The sequence below is a fragment of the Lampetra planeri genome, chromosome 4 (genome assembly GCF_965212315.1).
Source record: "Lampetra planeri chromosome 4, kcLamPlan1.2.h2, whole genome shotgun sequence".
In the NCBI taxonomy this organism is placed as follows: Eukaryota; Metazoa; Chordata; class Hyperoartia; order Petromyzontiformes; family Petromyzontidae; genus Lampetra; species Lampetra planeri.
Window position 1 is genome coordinate 632,290 of NC_136110.1, and position 16,714 is coordinate 649,003.

The following is a 16,714-nucleotide window of genomic DNA, read 5'->3' on the forward strand; positions in this document are numbered from 1 at the left end:
TATATTGATTTTGGTCCGACTTCAATCGTCTTCCTCAGTATCCACACGGGGAATGAAATCACGACAGACGCAGAATTATATAACTAGCGGGGCAATTCAATGCAGATCTCTCATCATCTCCATCAGCCACGGTTAATCTTGGCTGATGATGATGATGATATATTATAGATCCCATCAATAAATACTATTTTCTGTCAATCAAATCATTCGTCAGATTATCATGAATTATTATTGTTACGTCTGTTAACCTCGGTAAGACTCACTCAGTCTCAAGACTCCGTTTCAGGTGGGTCCTGGGACACGGACGAGAGAGAGAGATGAGACATGGGGACACACGGGGGCAGAGAGAGGGGAGACACTGAGACACAGGGATAGGGAGAGGGGGGACACGGAGACACGGGAGCAGAGAGAGGGGGGACACGGAGACACGGGAGCAGAGAGAGGGGGGACACGGATACACGGGAGCAGAGAGAGGGGGGACACGGAGACACAGGGATAGAGAGAGGGGGGACACGGAGACACGGGAGCAGAGAGAGGGGGGACACGGGGATAACGGGGAGACACGGAGTGCGGCCGCCACCTCGTGGCGGAGACATGAAGCCAAAGTCTCTCACACACGTGACGGTGCCGGGTGGGTGGGTGAGTGGGTGAGGGAGCGGATTGAGTGAATCGGTCGGTGAGTTGGTGAGTTAGTGGCTGGGTGGGTGACTCGGTGGGTGAGTGAGTGGGTTGGTGGGTGAGTGAGTGGGTTGGTGGGTGAGTGAGTGGGTGAGTGGGTGAGTGAGTGGGTTGGCGAGTGAGTGGGTGGGTAAGTGACTCGGTGGGTGAGTGAGTGGGTTGGTGAGTGAGTGAGTGGGTGGGTGGGTGAGTGAGTGGGTTGGTGAGTGGGTTGGTGAGTGAGTGGGTGAGTGAGTGGGTCAGTGAGTGGGTTGATGAGTTGGTTGGTGAGTGAGTGGGTGAGTGAGTGGGTTGGTGGGTGAGTGAGTGGGTTGGTGAGTGGGTTGGTGAGTGAGTGGGTGAGTGAGTGGGTTGGTGAGTGAGTGGATTGGTGAGTGAGTGGGTTGGTGAGTGGGTTGGTGAGTGAGTGGGTTGGTGAGTGGGTTGGTGAGTGAGTGGGTTAGTGGGTGAGTGGGTGGGCCAGTGAGTGGGTTGGTGAGTGGGTTGGTGAGTGAGTGGGTGGGTCAGTGAGTGGGTTGGTGAGTGAGTGGGTTGGTGGGTGAGTGAGTGGGTGGGCCAGTGAGTGGGTTGGTGAGTGGGTTGGTGAGTGAGTGGGTGGGTCAGTGAGTGGGTGGGTCAGTGAGTGGGTTGGTGAGTGAGTGGGTGAGTGAGTGAGCGGGTGACTGGTTTCTCTCCATTGGCTCCAGGCACTTCGCGTTAACCACTGCGCCACCTGCTGCTGCTACTGCTGAGCGCGGTGGAATTTGAGGAGGCGGGGTTAGAGGGCGGGGCGTGTAGATAGGGGGCGGGGCGTGTGGGAAGGCGGCGGGCGTGTGTGAAGGGGGCGGGGCGTGTTGGTAGGGGGCGGGGCGTGTGGGAAGGGGGAGGGGTCACTGTGGGCCGAGGGCTTTTCGCAATAACGGAAGCGCGGGACGGGGAAAGATGCGAACCTAACACGCTGGGCCCTCCACGCTGGGACCTCCACACTGGGACCTCCACGCTGGGACCTCCACGCTGAGACCTGCACGCTGGGACCTGCACGCTGGGACCTCCACACTGGGACCTCCACGCTGGGCCCTCCACGCTGGGACCTCCACACTGGGACCTCCACGTCCACGCTGAGACCTGCACGCTGGGACCTGCACGCTGGGACCTCCACGCTGGGACCTGCACGCTGGGACCTTCACGCTGAGACCTGCACGCTGGGACCTTCACGCTGAGACCTGCACGCTGAGACCTGCACGGCTGGGCTGTTCGCCTCTGCGCCCCCCTCCCCATGTAGCCCCCCGCCGTGAGGATGGAGGCGCGGGGGGCGAAGAGGAAGCGACGCGAGGCGGGGAGTCGGTGAGGCCCGTGGCGGCGTGTGTCTGTGTGCTAGTGGGGACGTCTGTCTGTGTGCTAGTGGAGACGTCTGTCTGTGTGCTAGTGGAGACGTCTGTCTGTGTGCTAGTGGAGACGTCTGTCTGTGTGCTAGTGGAGACGTCTGTCTGTGTGCTAGTGGAGACGTCTGTCTGTGTGCTAGTGGAGATGTCTGTCTGTGTGCTAGTGGAGACGTCTGTCTGTGTGCTAGTGGAGACGTCTGTCTGTGTGCTAGTGGAGACGTCTGTCTGTGTGCTAGTGAAAGCTGTGTGGTAGTGGAGACGTCTGTCTGTGTGCTAGTGAAAGCGTCTGTTTGTGTGCTAGTGGAGATGTCTGTCTGTCTGTGTGCTAGTAGAGATGTCTGTCTGTGTGCTAGTGGAGACGTCTGTCTGTGTGCTAGTGGGGACGTCTGTCTGTGTGCTAGTGAAAGCGTCTGTCTGTGTGCTAGTGGGGACGTCTGTCTGTGTGCTAGTGGAGGCGTCTGTCTGTGTGCTAGTGAAAGCGTGTGTCTGTGTGTCAGTGGAGACGTCTGTCTGTGTGCTAGTGGAGGCGTCTGTCTGTGTGCTAGTGAAAGCGTGTGTCTGTGTGTCAGTGGAGACGTATGTCTGTGTGTCAGTGGAGACGTCTGTCTGTGTGCTAGTGGAGATGTCTGTCTGTGTGCTAGTGGAGACGTCTGTCTGTGTGCTAGTGAAAGCTGTGTGGTAGTGGAGACGTCTGTCTGTGTGCTAGTGAAAGCGTCTGTTTGTGTGCTAGTGGAGACGTCTGTCTGTGTGCTAGTGGGGACGTCTGTCTGTGTGCTAGTGGGGACGTCTGTCTGTGTGCTAGTGGAGGCGTCTGTCTGTGTGCTAGTGAAAGCGTGTGTCTGTGTGTCAGTGGAGACGTCTGTCTGTGTGCTAGTGGAGGCGTCTGTCTGTGTGCTAGTGAAAGCGTGTGTCTGTGTGTCAGTGGAGACGTATGTCTGTGTGTCAGTGGAGACGTCTGTCTGTGTGCTAGTGGAGGCGTCTGTCTGTGTGTCAGTGGAGATGTCTGTCTGTGTGCTAGTGGAGACGTCTGTCTGTGTATCAGTGGAGACGTCTGTCTGCGTGCTAGTGGAGGCGTCTGTCTGTGTGCTAGTGAAAGCGTCTGTCTGTGTGTCAGTGGAGACGTCTGTCTGTGTGCTAGTGGAGACGTCTGTCTGTGTGTCAGTGGGGACGTCTGTCTGTGTGCTAGTGAAAGCGTGTGTCTGTGTGTCAGTGGAGACGTCTGTCTGTGTGCTCCGTGCGTGTGCTGCTTGCTGTGTGCTCGGGGAGCGGTCGTGTAGCAGTTAGCGCTCACGGCCAACACCGGTGACGATTATCTGAACCGGTCCTGGGCCTCCCCTAGGTCGACTCAGCCTCAAATGAGTACCTGGTGCGATATGTAAACATCGCCACTCGGGAGACAAAGGCGGCCGGGCGTGGTGCTGGCCATCCCCTAGGGCTGAACGATTAATCGATTCCAAATCGAACTCGCAATTTGAAACAATGCGATTAGTGAATCGCAAAGGCTGCGATTTTTGTGCGATTTGGAAAGTCGTTTTACTTCTTGGAATTGTTTTATTTTTAATTATTATAACTTTATTCATTTAACTTAACAATTTGTTTATGTTTCATTGTTCTATTTCAATTAAAACATTTTAATAAATACATGTTGGAAGCAATGAATATATTTTAAGTTCTCATCCTTGCATTAGAATATATAGAGCATCACATGTTTACATCTATTATTGCACAGTGAGTATTCAACTGAAGTATGACTCACATTTGTTTTATCGCAAATCAAATCGCAATATCTGTCAGAACAATCGCAGTTAGATATTTTCCCCAAATCGTTCAGCCCTCACCACCCACCCCTCGTGTGCTCGCCAACAGCACTTGCCCCTACATTCTGTTAAGGCTACACGGGGGATCTTTGTCTCGTTTAGTACTTGTGTATATCTTCTACACGCGTGTGTATGCACTGCAGTAGTTTATTATACTTTATTATAATGATATGTTTTCGCTGCCTTTAGAGTCCTGAGGTGAGGCCTGGCCCTCAATACCTACTCCTTGGGATGTATAACCGTTTTAACAACCGTAGTTATTGATTATACTGCATTTAATTAGTTTTAAGGGTATAAATATGCTCATTGATGTATTTACTTTAATACAAAATTTAGTACTAAGTTATGTTTTAAGTGGCTGAGGAGGTGGTTATTTTTAAGGGTTAAGTCAACGTGATGAGATGTGTAATGTACGCCTGTACATCTTTGTAGAAGTGGGTGTACATCTCGCCTGGCACGGGTAATGTGGTGTTTTAGTTGGGGTTAATGTTTATAAAACTGACTGTGAGGTTGAGGAGGCTGCTGAGGAGATTGAAACTGCCTCAGGAGCACGTGGTCACAAATGACTCTTTAAGGCCATCAAGAGAGGAACTTTTAACGCCACACCTATTGCCATCCTTCAGGAAAACAACGGTGATCCAATCTCCAAACCCCAGAACCAGGGTTACAGGATCGTGATTCGTGGTGGTGGTGGTGGTGGTGAAAGTGGTGATGGCGGTTTTCTTCGTAGGTTGATGTAGAGCAACGACTGTAATTTACATTGTGGTTGACGAGTCAGATGTTTCTGTTAGCTGTGGCGGAATGCTGCATCACTGTTGCGATGCCTTCTTCGTCTTGGTGAATGGCGTCTTGAGTCGACAGTTCGTGTTCCTTGTGTCTGTACTGGGTGGTTGTCCACAGCCGCACACTCGGGAGTTTTACTTTTTACATTTTTGCGTCAAGTATCCGCATCTGTTGCCATGGTTTGTGCGGATGTGGTTTAGGGTTGCCCCATCAGCTTCGCGGAAGATTGGTGGTGGAGTAGGTCTTGTTGGTAGTGCTGGTGGGATGTGATGGTGATTGTGATGGAGGTGGTGGTAACGATAGTCCTCTGGTCTCTCCCACTCTCTCCCAATCTTCCACAGTCTCCGCTCTACTTGCCCCTCTCCCCCACACACGACGCAGCCAATCACCAACTTCTTCAAGCCCAAACCGTTGAGCGACCTCGGTAGGTTACGACACGACCCCTTGATTGGAGTCAGAGGTCGCATCCACCCCAGCTCCTAATCGCCACAATTTGACGTTTTCATTTCCGCCCTTTTCCCGGTCCGCTGACAGCTCCGTCACACCGCACCACGACACGCCATGGGTTGCTGTTAGGGACGTCACCTACGTGGTTTGTGCCTTAGTTCACCTCCTGAATATGCCCGAAAAAAAAAACTCAAGTGAACTAATTTCTCGACACACGGCCCAACCAGGAAACCCACACCTAGATCATTAATGAGTGTGTCGCGAAAACTCGTGTGTACGCATGTGTGTGTTTCCACGTGTGTCTGCATGTGCGTGTGTGCAGGGGGTGCATCTCTCCCCACCGAGGTCCTCGCACCAGAAACAGTCATGTTGCCATCGATGCAGCTCGAGCCCTGCGTCAACCCCATGGACCCCATTGTCTTCCTTGGGCCCCGGATTATGGCTCCAAGCGGTGGTGCTGGTGACGGTGCTGGTGCCGGTGCTGGTGGTGGCAGTGGTGGGGTGAGCGGGGGATTGAACAGGGTGGTGAGCAGTGAGGCGAGCACCGGTGCTCATGGGGTGAGCGGGGCGGTGGGTGGGGCGGTGAGCGGCGGGGTGAGCAGGGTGGTGAGCTGGCCCATGAGCTACGAGCCGGTGTTGGTGCTGGAGAAGCTCCAGGAGGACGAGCTGCTCTTCCATACACGTCCCTCGTCCTCCAAGTTGGCGCCGGACGCCTCCTTGGGCGGCAGGAGCAAGCGGCGAGCGAGCGGCACGACAAAGAGGACGAGTGACGACGATGACAGTGGAGAATGCAGGGCTGGTCGTGCGAACAGGTGGCACTCATCCTTTGACCATAGTGACGGTGGTGGTGGTGGTGGTGGTAATGACGCCGACGATGATGACGAGAAGGTGAAGCTGCCGAGCCTGAGGACAAGGACGGTGCAGCAGGCGACTGGGCCGTCCCCCGAGACCCCCATCATGGAACGGCTCCGCGCCATAGCGCAGCAGAGAGAGCAGTGAGTCCTGAATCGCCCTCGTTCACCCTCACCTGACTTACCCTCGCTCACCCGACTCCCCATCACTCACCAGACTCGGGCTCACCTCGCTCACCTTCACATGTCTCACTCCTCGAATCCTCTTCACCCCCGGCACTTCTATCACCCCTCTCACCTCACCGCTCTCACCTCCATTGCCGTCTCCCCAGGGCCCCGAGCGAGGCGGCTCTCCTGCCCCGCACCCTGCACTGGCAGCCGCACACCAGCGACGAGGAGGACGAGGGTGAGATGGACCAGGAGGGGGTGTCTGAACGGCAGCTCCTGGAGGTGCCCAACCTCCCTAGGTAGCGCGCTCGCAGCCCCACGCCCACATCCACCTCTGATGGTGCTGGTGGCTATACACGCGTGTCATCACACACACATGCGCTGAGCTGCAAGACAACCGAGTTCCAGACTAATCATAATTTTCACAGCAGTGGCCTGTGATCCAGCACTGTGGAGGCAGCAAGGGTTGCTGGATCATCGCACAGATGTTGTGAAACTCCCTTCACATGGGTGGACGTCAAGGAGGGGCCATACTCTTGCTCGCCAGGAGAAGGCAGCATGGCTAAGTGAGGACTCATCTCCATATATGACAAAAAACAAGAATAGCTTTTACCTATTCTTGCAATAAAACAGGTGTTAAGATGTTCAAACACCAAATATAAACATGTTGCTTGGAATCCTGTCTGCATTAACCACATGTACTTGCGGTGAACATGATTCCCACTTGGCTGAGGCTCCTCGTCGGGCCTCATTCGAATGGAGTAGGACATTGTGTGCCGGCCTCACGGGCATACACACAACACAGCAGCGGTCACCGCTGCCTCCACCGGCATACTGAATGCCCTCTCGCAGCCAGGAGCTGAGACACCTCGTGCCGAACAGGGGCAGCTGCCGCTGAGGGCGCCTTTTCGACACGCGAGCCGCTTGTCGTGCGCGAAGCCCCCCGACTCTCCCCCCCCCCCTCCCCCCGGCGCCCGGTCAGGAACATCCCCCACCGCGTCGTGACCGGGCACCGTCGCTTTGCTTGTGCGTGCGTCAGCTCGCTGCAGCACGTGATCCAGGCCCACATGGGCCCCGTCTACTCCATCCCGGACCACCCTCCCGGCGAGGTGCTGCTGGGCCCGCCGTGCGCCGGTGGCGGTGTACCCTTTTCGAGCGCCCCCTTGCGGCTGGACGGCCTCTCCGATGAGCCGCTGGGCACCATGCTGCGCAGGTGAGTGCGGCGGGCACGGTCAACTCGACGAGCTCCCGCTCCCGGCCAACCTGAATGGGTCGGAGGGGGACATTCCACGTTCCTGTTGCGGGGTCGGCTCTTTCCCACATAGTGTTACCGATTGTACTGACCCCGGACAGAGGAATGATAGGCTGGGCTAACCCGCCCACTCCGACCAGGATGTGAACTCGCAACCTTCCCATTGCGAGCCGCTCGCTCTACCGCTGAGTCGCCCGCCCGAGCAATCATTACTGCTGCTGCTGCTGTTGTATCTGGGGTCGAACACTCAGTTCATACTTCACTGTACTCGCTTACACACTGACGGTCAGTCTCCTCCGTGTCGCTCTTCTATCCCCGCCACTACCTTGGTTACTCTTCCCGTGACGTTCGCTCGCTCGTTCATCCAGACTGTTTGGCCACCGTGTTGCAGGTCAAAACGACTCGCCCACTCAACAACCCACTCACTCACTCGACACTCACCCACCCACTCACCCTTTCACCACACTGCAAGTCACAACACTTCTCTCTCTGCTTCTTCCCTCGCACTGCTGCACTTTGGAATTCCCTCCTCGCATCATCACAGGATCGTGAGAGATGGCGATGGCTTGGGGAGGCCTTCATCGAGCAGTCGCTGGATCGTGGTTCGTGCTGCTTGATGATGATGATGACAACGATGCCGTTGTGTGTGTGTGTGTGATGTCAACACACACACAACGATGCCGTTGTGTGTGTGTGATGTCAACACACACACAACGATGCCGTTGTGTGTGTGTGTGTGATGTCAACACACACACACAACGATGCCGTTGTGTGTGTGTGTGATGTCAACACACACACACAACGATGCCGTTGTGTGTGTGTGTGATGTCAACACAGTTGTGGGGAGCGATAGTGTAGCGGTTAGCGCGCTGCGCTATGAACCCGGCGACACGAGTTCGATTCCCGCTCACGGCCAACACCAGTGACGATTATCTGAACCGGTCCCGGGCCTCTCCTAGGTCGACTCAGCCTCAAATGAGTACCTGGTACGGTGTGTAAACATCGCCACTAGGGAGACAAAGGCGGTCGGGCGTAGTGCTGGCCACCTACCCCCTCGTGTATCGTTCCGGCCTTCATAGGTGCTCGCTAACAGCACTTGCCCCTACAGTCTGTTTTAATGCTATATGGGGGATCTTTTTGTTCTTTGTTTTGTCAACACAGTGGCGCTGGCCTGTCGGAGCTGGTGGAGCTGGTGCAGTCCCGACTCAGCCCAGTGCAGTGGGAGCAGCAGTGGCTCTTCAGGGTAACCCCTCACCCCTCACCCCTCACCTCGTCCTCCCTTTTTTATTGTCTCATTTTGTACAGTGGAGTTCAAACCGCTAGGCTGAGCGTCGCCTTAATATCTCATTGGCATAAATAATTGGTTCTCACGTGCGCAGGTGTGTGCTGTGTGCACGCTGTGTGCATGCTGTGTGCCCGCTGTGTGCCCGCTCTGTGCGTGCTGTGTGTGTGTGCTTGTCACGAGTGTGGGAATCGTTTGATCGATGATTCGGTGCGTGCCGAGAATAGCAGCATCATCGGCAGCAACAGCATCATCAGCAGCACCAGCAGCATCACCAGCATCAGCATAATCAGTTCTGCCTGTTTGCGATGCAAATCATGGTGTTGATGATGATGATGCTGGTGATGCTGATGATGATGATGCTGGTGATAATGATGCTGGTGATGCTGATGATAATGATGATGCTAATGTTGATGCTGATGATGATGATGATGGTGCTGATGATAATGATGCTGGTGATGCTGATGATAATGATGATGCTAATGTTGATGCTGGTGATGATGATGATGGTGCTGATGATAATGATGCTGGTGATGCTGATGATAATGATGATGCTAATGTTGATGCTGGTGATGATGATGATGGTGCTGATGATAATGATGCTGGTGATGCTGATGATGATGATGCTGGTGATAATGATGCTGGTGATGCTGATGATGATGATGCTGGTGATAATGATGCTGGTGATGCTGATGATGATGATGCTGGTGATAATGATGCTGGTGATGCTGATGATGATGATGCTGGTGATAATGATGCTGGTGATGCTGATGATGATGATGCTGGTGATAATGATGCTGGTGATGCTGATGATAATGATGATGCTAATGTTGATGCTGGTGATGATGATGATGGTGCTAATGTTGATGCTGGTGATGCTTCCAGCATCATCGGGCGAATTGCCCGATGATGCTGGATGCAATTACCAGCGAAACGTCGTACTACTCAAATTGTAAATGTTGTGGCTTCAACACACCGGTGGGCTAAAGCAGTGAACTATTTGTCTTTTGTCAACGTGACACATTTTTACTGATTGGCCGTGTCGGGTGGTGGAGGGTTACGACACATTTATAAATAACGCGATCTAAACCCAAAAACGTTGATTATGATTGATGATAATGATGATGCTAATGTTGATGCTGGTGATGATGATGATGATGGTGCTGGTGATGCTGATGATAATGATGATGATGATGCTGGTGATGATGATGCTGGTGATGATGATGATGCTGATGATGATGCTGGGGATGATGATGATGATGCTGGTGATGATGATGATTATGATGCTGGTGATGATGATGATGATGGTGATGATGATGGTGATGATGATGTTGGTGATGCTGGTGATGATGATGCTGGTAATGATGATGATGCTGGTGATGATGATGATGATGGTGATGCTGGTGATGATGATGGTGATGCTGGTGATGATGATGGTGATGCTGGTGTTGCTGGTGATGATGATAGTGATGATGCTGGTGATGATGATGCTGGTGATGCTGGTGATGATGATGGTGATGATGATGATGCTGGTGATGATGATGCTGGTGATGATGATGCTGGTGATTATGATGATGTTGGTGATTATGATGATGCTGGTGATGATGTCGTTGTCCCCGGGTGCAGGTGGTGGTGAGAGTGGACAGGGACATGGAGGCAGACATGGCGCGTGCGGCGTTGTGGAAAATCTGCAGCCGGAGTCGTGGACGACGTGAGAGGCTCTCCTCGTCACCTCGGTGTGGTGCGTGTGTTATGTGCGTGTGTTATGTGCGTGCTGTGCGTGTGTGTGGCGTGCGCAGTGTGACAGTATGATCTGTACGGCATGCGTCTCACAGCTGTGTGGGTGCCATCGCTGCTGGAGTTCTTCTGGGCGCTGGCCATGTTGGGCATCCCGTACTCCGCCATCTTCCCTCATCCCCACTTCACCGTCGGCGAGCTTCTCGATGGCTCAGCGTACGCGCCACGGCACACCGTACCACACCACGGCACACCGTACCACACCGTACCACACCACATTATACCACGCACGTCACACGCCACGCCACTGCACGCCCTACCACCCCACACCGTACCACACCACGCCACACCACATTATACCACGCACGTCACGCGCCACACCACACTGCACCGCGCCACACCACGGCACATTGTGCCACAATGAGCTACCATCGCAACTCTCTCACCACTGATGTTTGCCGTGACCGGGAAGCAAACAGGGCAGTGCGCTAATGGCTGTGCCAGCACTCCACTAGGACCGTATGTGATGCTGTTGTAATTGTTTTGGATAACTATCCCAACCCCTCGTGGCCCACTGCCTTCCCGCTCGTGTGCCCCCCTTCCTGTGTCCTGGCTCCTACCCTCTGTGCCCCCCCCCCACCTCTACTCGCACTCTCTGTGCCCGGCCTTCCACGTGCACCCATCCCTTGTCCCCTCCACCCCTTGCGTCAACGCCCAAGCTCTGCCCCCCCCCGTTCCCCCATGCTATGTCCCCTGCCCCCATCCCATCCTCCCTATGCCCTCCACACTCATGCCATGCCCCGTGTCTCCTCCATCCCCTTCCTGTTCCCCCGCCGCCATGTTGACCCTGTTCTTGACCTCCCAGGTTATCTGCGGATGCGGCTGCCCCCCTGGCTGCCTCCCTGGCTGCCCCCATTGCTGCCCCCTTACCGGCGCAGACTGGGACTGCCAATCACTCCCAGCTCCTCCGCCTCTCCATGCTGCTCCAGGTGAGAGATGTGGAACCGGTGGTGCGTGCGTGTGTGTGTACACGTGCGCGTACGCGTGTGCATGTGCGCACACCTGCGTATGTGCGCATGCGTACACGTTCACGTGCGTGTGTGCCTACCCGTGCGTGCGCACGTGTGTTGCCGACCCTCCAGGTGCTGGCGGGCTGCCTCTCTTCTTGCCCCTCCGCCTACTCCGACCGCGAGCTCTCACTGCTCATCTTGGCCATCGGGCGCCTGAACCTCGACCCCGCCCTGCGACCCCTGACCTCCAACCTCCAGCAGCTGCTGCACGTGGCGCTGGGCGGCGTGCGGTGCTGGGCAGAGCAGGTGCTCACCGTGACGATGACGATGGTGACGTCGGTTTTCTCTTTCCGCCATCATCCGGCACGGTGGTGACGTTCGTGCCTAACAACAACAAGGGCCTGGGTTTGATTCCTCATGTGGATGCCCCTTTTTGTGTGGAGTGCTTCTGCTGCTGTTTTTTGCAGTGAGTGTGAGTGAATGTGAGTTTGCGGGGAGCGGTAGTGTAGCGGTTAGCACTGCGCTACGAACCCAGTGACTCGAGTTCGATTCGCGCTCACGGCCAACACAAGTGACGATTATCTGAACCGGTTCTGGACCTTCCCTAAGTTTACTCAGCCTCAAATGAGTACCTGGTGCTTTGTGTAAAGATCGCCACTTCGGAGACAAAGGCGGTCGGGCTTTGTGCTGGCCACCCACCACCCACCACCTCATGTGCCGTGCCAGCCTTCATCGGTGCTGGCTAACAGCACTTCCCCCAACAGTCGATTAAGGCTACACGGGGGATCTTTGTCTTGAGTAAGAGAGTGCCAACCCCCCCCCACCCCATGCCGACCCCCCCCCCCCCCGTGCATGTGTAGATGCCGCATCTGCTCTGCTTGCTGAGCCAGCATTCGAGCCACCACCACAACCTGCTCAGCCTCGTGCAGATGCTGCCCTCCTACGAGCCGTGCTGCAGGTGCTCTACACGCTCGCTCTCTAACACACTCACTCAACACTCTCTCTTACACCCTGACTCACTTAACAGACTGCAAGGGCGATTGCTGTTAACAAGCGCCTATGAAGGCTGGAACGACACACGAGGGGGTGGGTGACAAGCTCCATGCCCGGCCGCCTTTGTCTCCCCTGTGCTGCACACTGCACCAGATATCCATTTAAGACTGAAGCGATCTAGAAGAGGCCCAGGACCGGTTAAAATATTTGCCACTGTTTTTGTCGTGAGCAGGACTCAAACTCGGGTCACCGGGGTCGTAGCCCAATGCACTAACCACGACACGACCACTCCCCTCGCACACGCACACCGTGACGCTCGCTCACTCGGGCGCACAAACATAACACGCATGCCCACATCTACGCACGCACGCACACGTATCGCTGGCGCCCTCAAAGTGATGGCGGTGGCGCCAACCACAGCAGCCGTGTCTGAGCACCTCCCCCCCCCCCCACCCGTGTCACGCGTCGTCGTGCGTTTCTCGTCGCGTGTCATGCGTTGCGCGTTACGTATCACGCGTCACGTGTCACGTGTCACGTGTGCTGCCCCGCTGCTTCATTGTATTCCCCATCCCTTGCACTCGCGTCCCTGTCCTCAGCCCATCATTTCTCCAAGGGTCTATAAATTGAGACGATTTTGTTTTGGTTGCGTTCAAAGCGGCGAGGTAAACAATCTAGAAATTCGGCTTGAGACATTTTTTTGTTTTGTTTTCAGAGTTCCGATAACAATCTGTGCTGCACCTCCCCGTACTTCCCCGCACCTCCCTAAGTCTCCCCGAGCCTCGCCGGTATCCAGTTACTGGAACGGCTGTTCTAAGCCGGTGCCACATCTGTGCCATGCCATTGGCCGTGACAGGCATCTGATCTGGATCCTGATAAATCGATGCCGCTGTTTGCAACAGGCAACTGCAAAGATGCCTCTGCTTGGCAGTGATTGGTCGGCTTCTGAAGGAGCCACAGCTTCCGCTCGCACACAGCGAGGAGGGCAGCAAAGACGAAGTGGAGGTGAGGGCACGTTTGTGTCGGTGTGCGTGGTGCTGAATGAGTGGCGGTGTGCGTGGTGCTGAATGAGTGGCGGTGTGCGTGGTGCTGAATGAGTGGCGGTGTGCGTGGTGCTGAATGAGTGGCGGTGTGCGTGGTGCTGAATGAGTGGCGGTGTGCGTGGTGCTGAATGAGTGGCGGTGTGCGTGGTGCTGAATGAGTGGCGGTGTGCGTGGTGCTGAATGAGTGGCGGTGTGCGTGGTGCTGAATGAGTGGCGGTGTGCGTGGTGCTGAATGAGTGGCGGTGTGCGTGGTGCTGAATGAGTGGCGGTGTGCGTGGTGCTGAATGAGTGGCGGTGTGCGTGGTGCTGAATGAGTGGCGGTGTGCGTGGTGCTGAATGAGTGGCGGTGTGCGTGGTGCTGAATGAGTGGCGGTGTGCGTGGTGCTGAATGAGTGGCGGTGTGCGTGGTGCTGAATGAGTGGCGGTGTGCTTGGTGCTGAGTGAGTGGCGGTGTGCGTGGTGCTGAGTGAGTGGCGGTGTGCGTGGGGCTGAATGAGTGGCGGTGTGCGTGGTGCTGAATGAGTGGCGGTGTGCGTGGTGCTGAGTGAGTGGCGGTGTGCGTGGTGCTGATTGAGTGGCGGTGTGCGTGGTGCTGAGTGAGTGGCGGTGTGCGTGGTGCTGCGTGAGTGGCGGTGTGCGTGGTGCTGAATGTGTGGCGGTGTGCGTGGTGCTGAATGAGTGGCGGTGTGCGTGGTGCTGAATGAGTGACGGTGTGCGTGGTGCTGATTGAGTGGCGGTGTGCGTGGTGCTGAATGAGTGGCGGTGTGCGTGGTGCTGAATGAGTGGCGGTGTGCGTGGTGCTGATTGAGTGGCGGTGTGCGTGGTGCTGAATGTGTGGCGGTGTGCGTGGTGCTGAATGAGTGGCGGTGTGCGTGATGCTGAATGAGTGGCGGTGTGCGTGGTGCTGAGTGAGTGGCGGTGTGCGTGGTGCTGATTGAGTGGCGGTGTGCGTGGTGCTGAGTGAGTGGCGGTGTGCGTGGTGCTGCGTGAGTGGCGGTGTGCGTGGTGCTGAATGTGTGGCGGTGTGCGTGGTGCTGAATGAGTGGCGGTGTGCGTGGTGCTGAATGAGTGGCGGTGTGCGTGGTGCTGATTGAGTGGCGGTGTGCGTGGTGCTGAATGAGTGGCGGTGTGCGTGGTGCTGAGTGAGTGGCGGTGTGCGTGGTGCTGAGTGAGTGGCGGTGTGCTGAGTGAGTGGCGGTGTGCGTGGTGCTGAGTGAGTGGCGGTGTGCGTGGTGCTGAATGAGTGGCGGTGTGCGTGGTGCTGAGTGAGTGGCGGTGTGCGTGGTGCTGAGTGAGTGGCGGTGTGCTGAGTGAGTGGCGGTGTGCGTGGTGCTGAGTGAGTGGCGGTGTGCGTGGTGCTGAATGAGTGGCGGTGTGCGTGGTGCTGAGTGAGTGGCGGTGTGCGTGGTGCTGAGTGAGTGGCGGTGTGCTGAGTGAGTGGCGGTGTGCGTGGTGCTGAGTGAGTGGCGGTGTGCGTGGTGCTGAATGAGTGGTGGTGTGCGTGGTGCTGAGTGAGTGGCGGTGTGCTGAGTGAGTGGCGGTGTGCGTGGTGCTGAATGAGTGGCGGTGTGCGTGGTGCTGAATGAGTGGTGGTGTGCGTGGTGCTGAGTGAGTGGCGGTGTGCGTGGTGCTGAGTGAGTGGCGTGCACGGCGGTGAGTGGGGGTGACGAGTGTTGTATTTTTTCTGTGTGGTGGTGAATGTGGTGGTGGTGGTGGTGAATGTGGTGGTGGTGGTGGTGGATGTTATGTGCGCGTGCATGGTGGTGTGTGTAATGCTAACCACCCACTCCCTCGTGTGCCGTGCCAACCTCCATTGTTGCTCTCTAACAGCGCTTGCCCCACAAGTCTGTGAAGGCTACACGGGGGACCTTTGTCTGTGTGTGTGTGTGTGTGCGGTGGCTCCCGCAGGTCTCGCTGCTGCTCCCGTTCCTGCCCAGGATGATGCGGAGCTCGCTGCTGCAGCTGCTTCACACGGAGGAGGAGGGGGAGTTGGGGGACGTCACTCGGAGCGAGAGAGACATGGAGGTGAGGATCCCTGGGAGCCGTGTCACCCCGAGCACTTCCCACAATGCCCCGTTCTGGAATTCGCTCTGCAGGCGACGTTGTTCCGCTTGCCCCCCCCACCCCGTCTAATCGCCGTGGTCTCCGTGCCCCCCGCCCACCCCCCCGCACCCCCCCACACCCCTCCACCTCCTCCCCACAGGCGTGCTACTTGAGCTGCTCGCTGCTGACGCTGGCGGACGTGTACGTCGGTGTGCAGCACCTCTCGCAAGCCCAGCGGGTGCTTGCCGTGGGATGTTGCCAGAGTGCATTGCGTACCCCGGTGCTCGTAGAGTCTCGAATGTTCGGACCCCGAGTCCACACTCCATTATGGAGTCATAATGGAGTGCGTGCTGCGTCACATGGTCTACTGTGGGTGGTGCCAGTCAACAACGCTTGGGCTTACCCATCGGTAACGCTGGGGTGTTCATGCCTGTGTCTGAGGGCGTGTGTGCATCCGTGAGTGTGTGTGCGTATCTGAGCCGGACCTGGGCTTCCACTGGCTCGACTCAAATGAGTTCCTGGTGCAGTGTGTAAATGTCGCCACTCGGCAGACAAAGGCAGACAGGCGTGGCGCTGGGTCACCCACCTGCCCATGTACAGCGCCACCCTCCATAGTTCTCCTTGGCAGCACTTGCCTCAATAGTCTGTTAAGGCTATAGGGGTGATCTCTGTCTCTATTTGTGTGCTCAGAAACCGCTGATGAAGTTGGTGGAGCTGCTGCGTCACGTGCAGAATGACGTGTGGGACAGTCCCCAACGCCTCTACCGCTCCAAGGTGCACGCACACGCACACACGTGCACACGCACACACACACGCACACACACGCACAAACACGCACACACACACGTGCACACACACACACGCACGCACACGCGCTCTTGTTTTGCTTGTACTGGGTGCGTGCTAGCACTGGGTGTCCGGCCTCCGCAATCCATCGTCATGGCTGTGGTCGTCGTCTTCGTCACCCACGCGCGCCTCTCGCCCCCCCCACCCCCCCAGCTGAAGAATCTTATCCTGCGCATCGAGTGTCGCTGGCAAGACATACTTGGGTGCATGCAGCCCACACAGGTGAGCGGTGGGAGGGGTGAGTGGCGAGGAGGTGAGCGGGGTGGTGAGTATTGTGATGGGCAAAGTGTGAAATGTTGCAGTGAGGGAGATTCGGTGGTGTGAGTGGTGTGGCAAGAGCTGTAGTGAGTGGTGTGGTGAGTGGTGTGGAGAGAAGTGTGGCGACCGTTGGGGTGAGCGGTATGAT

General features: G+C 56.3%; 1 protein-coding gene across 1 annotated transcript in view; it reads left to right on the forward strand.

The window, feature by feature from the left end:
- Positions 1–1,564: 1,564 nt before the first annotated feature.
- LOC144717520 (uncharacterized) overlaps positions 1,565–16,714 on the forward strand; it is a 35,180-nt gene continuing 20,030 nt past the window's right edge. The window contains 16 exon segments of the mRNA XM_078592910.1: positions 1,565–2,001; positions 4,981–5,063; positions 5,409–6,081; positions 6,270–6,404; positions 7,145–7,318; positions 8,519–8,600; positions 10,266–10,380; positions 10,475–10,592; positions 11,242–11,365; positions 11,519–11,692; positions 12,247–12,344; positions 13,279–13,381; positions 15,328–15,444; positions 15,623–15,700; positions 16,153–16,236; positions 16,462–16,530. Coding sequence (XP_078449036.1) covers positions 1,955–2,001; positions 4,981–5,063; positions 5,409–6,081; positions 6,270–6,404; positions 7,145–7,318; positions 8,519–8,600; positions 10,266–10,380; positions 10,475–10,592; positions 11,242–11,365; positions 11,519–11,692; positions 12,247–12,344; positions 13,279–13,381; positions 15,328–15,444; positions 15,623–15,700; positions 16,153–16,236; positions 16,462–16,530 — 2,274 coding nt within the window. The 5' untranslated portion in view covers positions 1,565–1,954.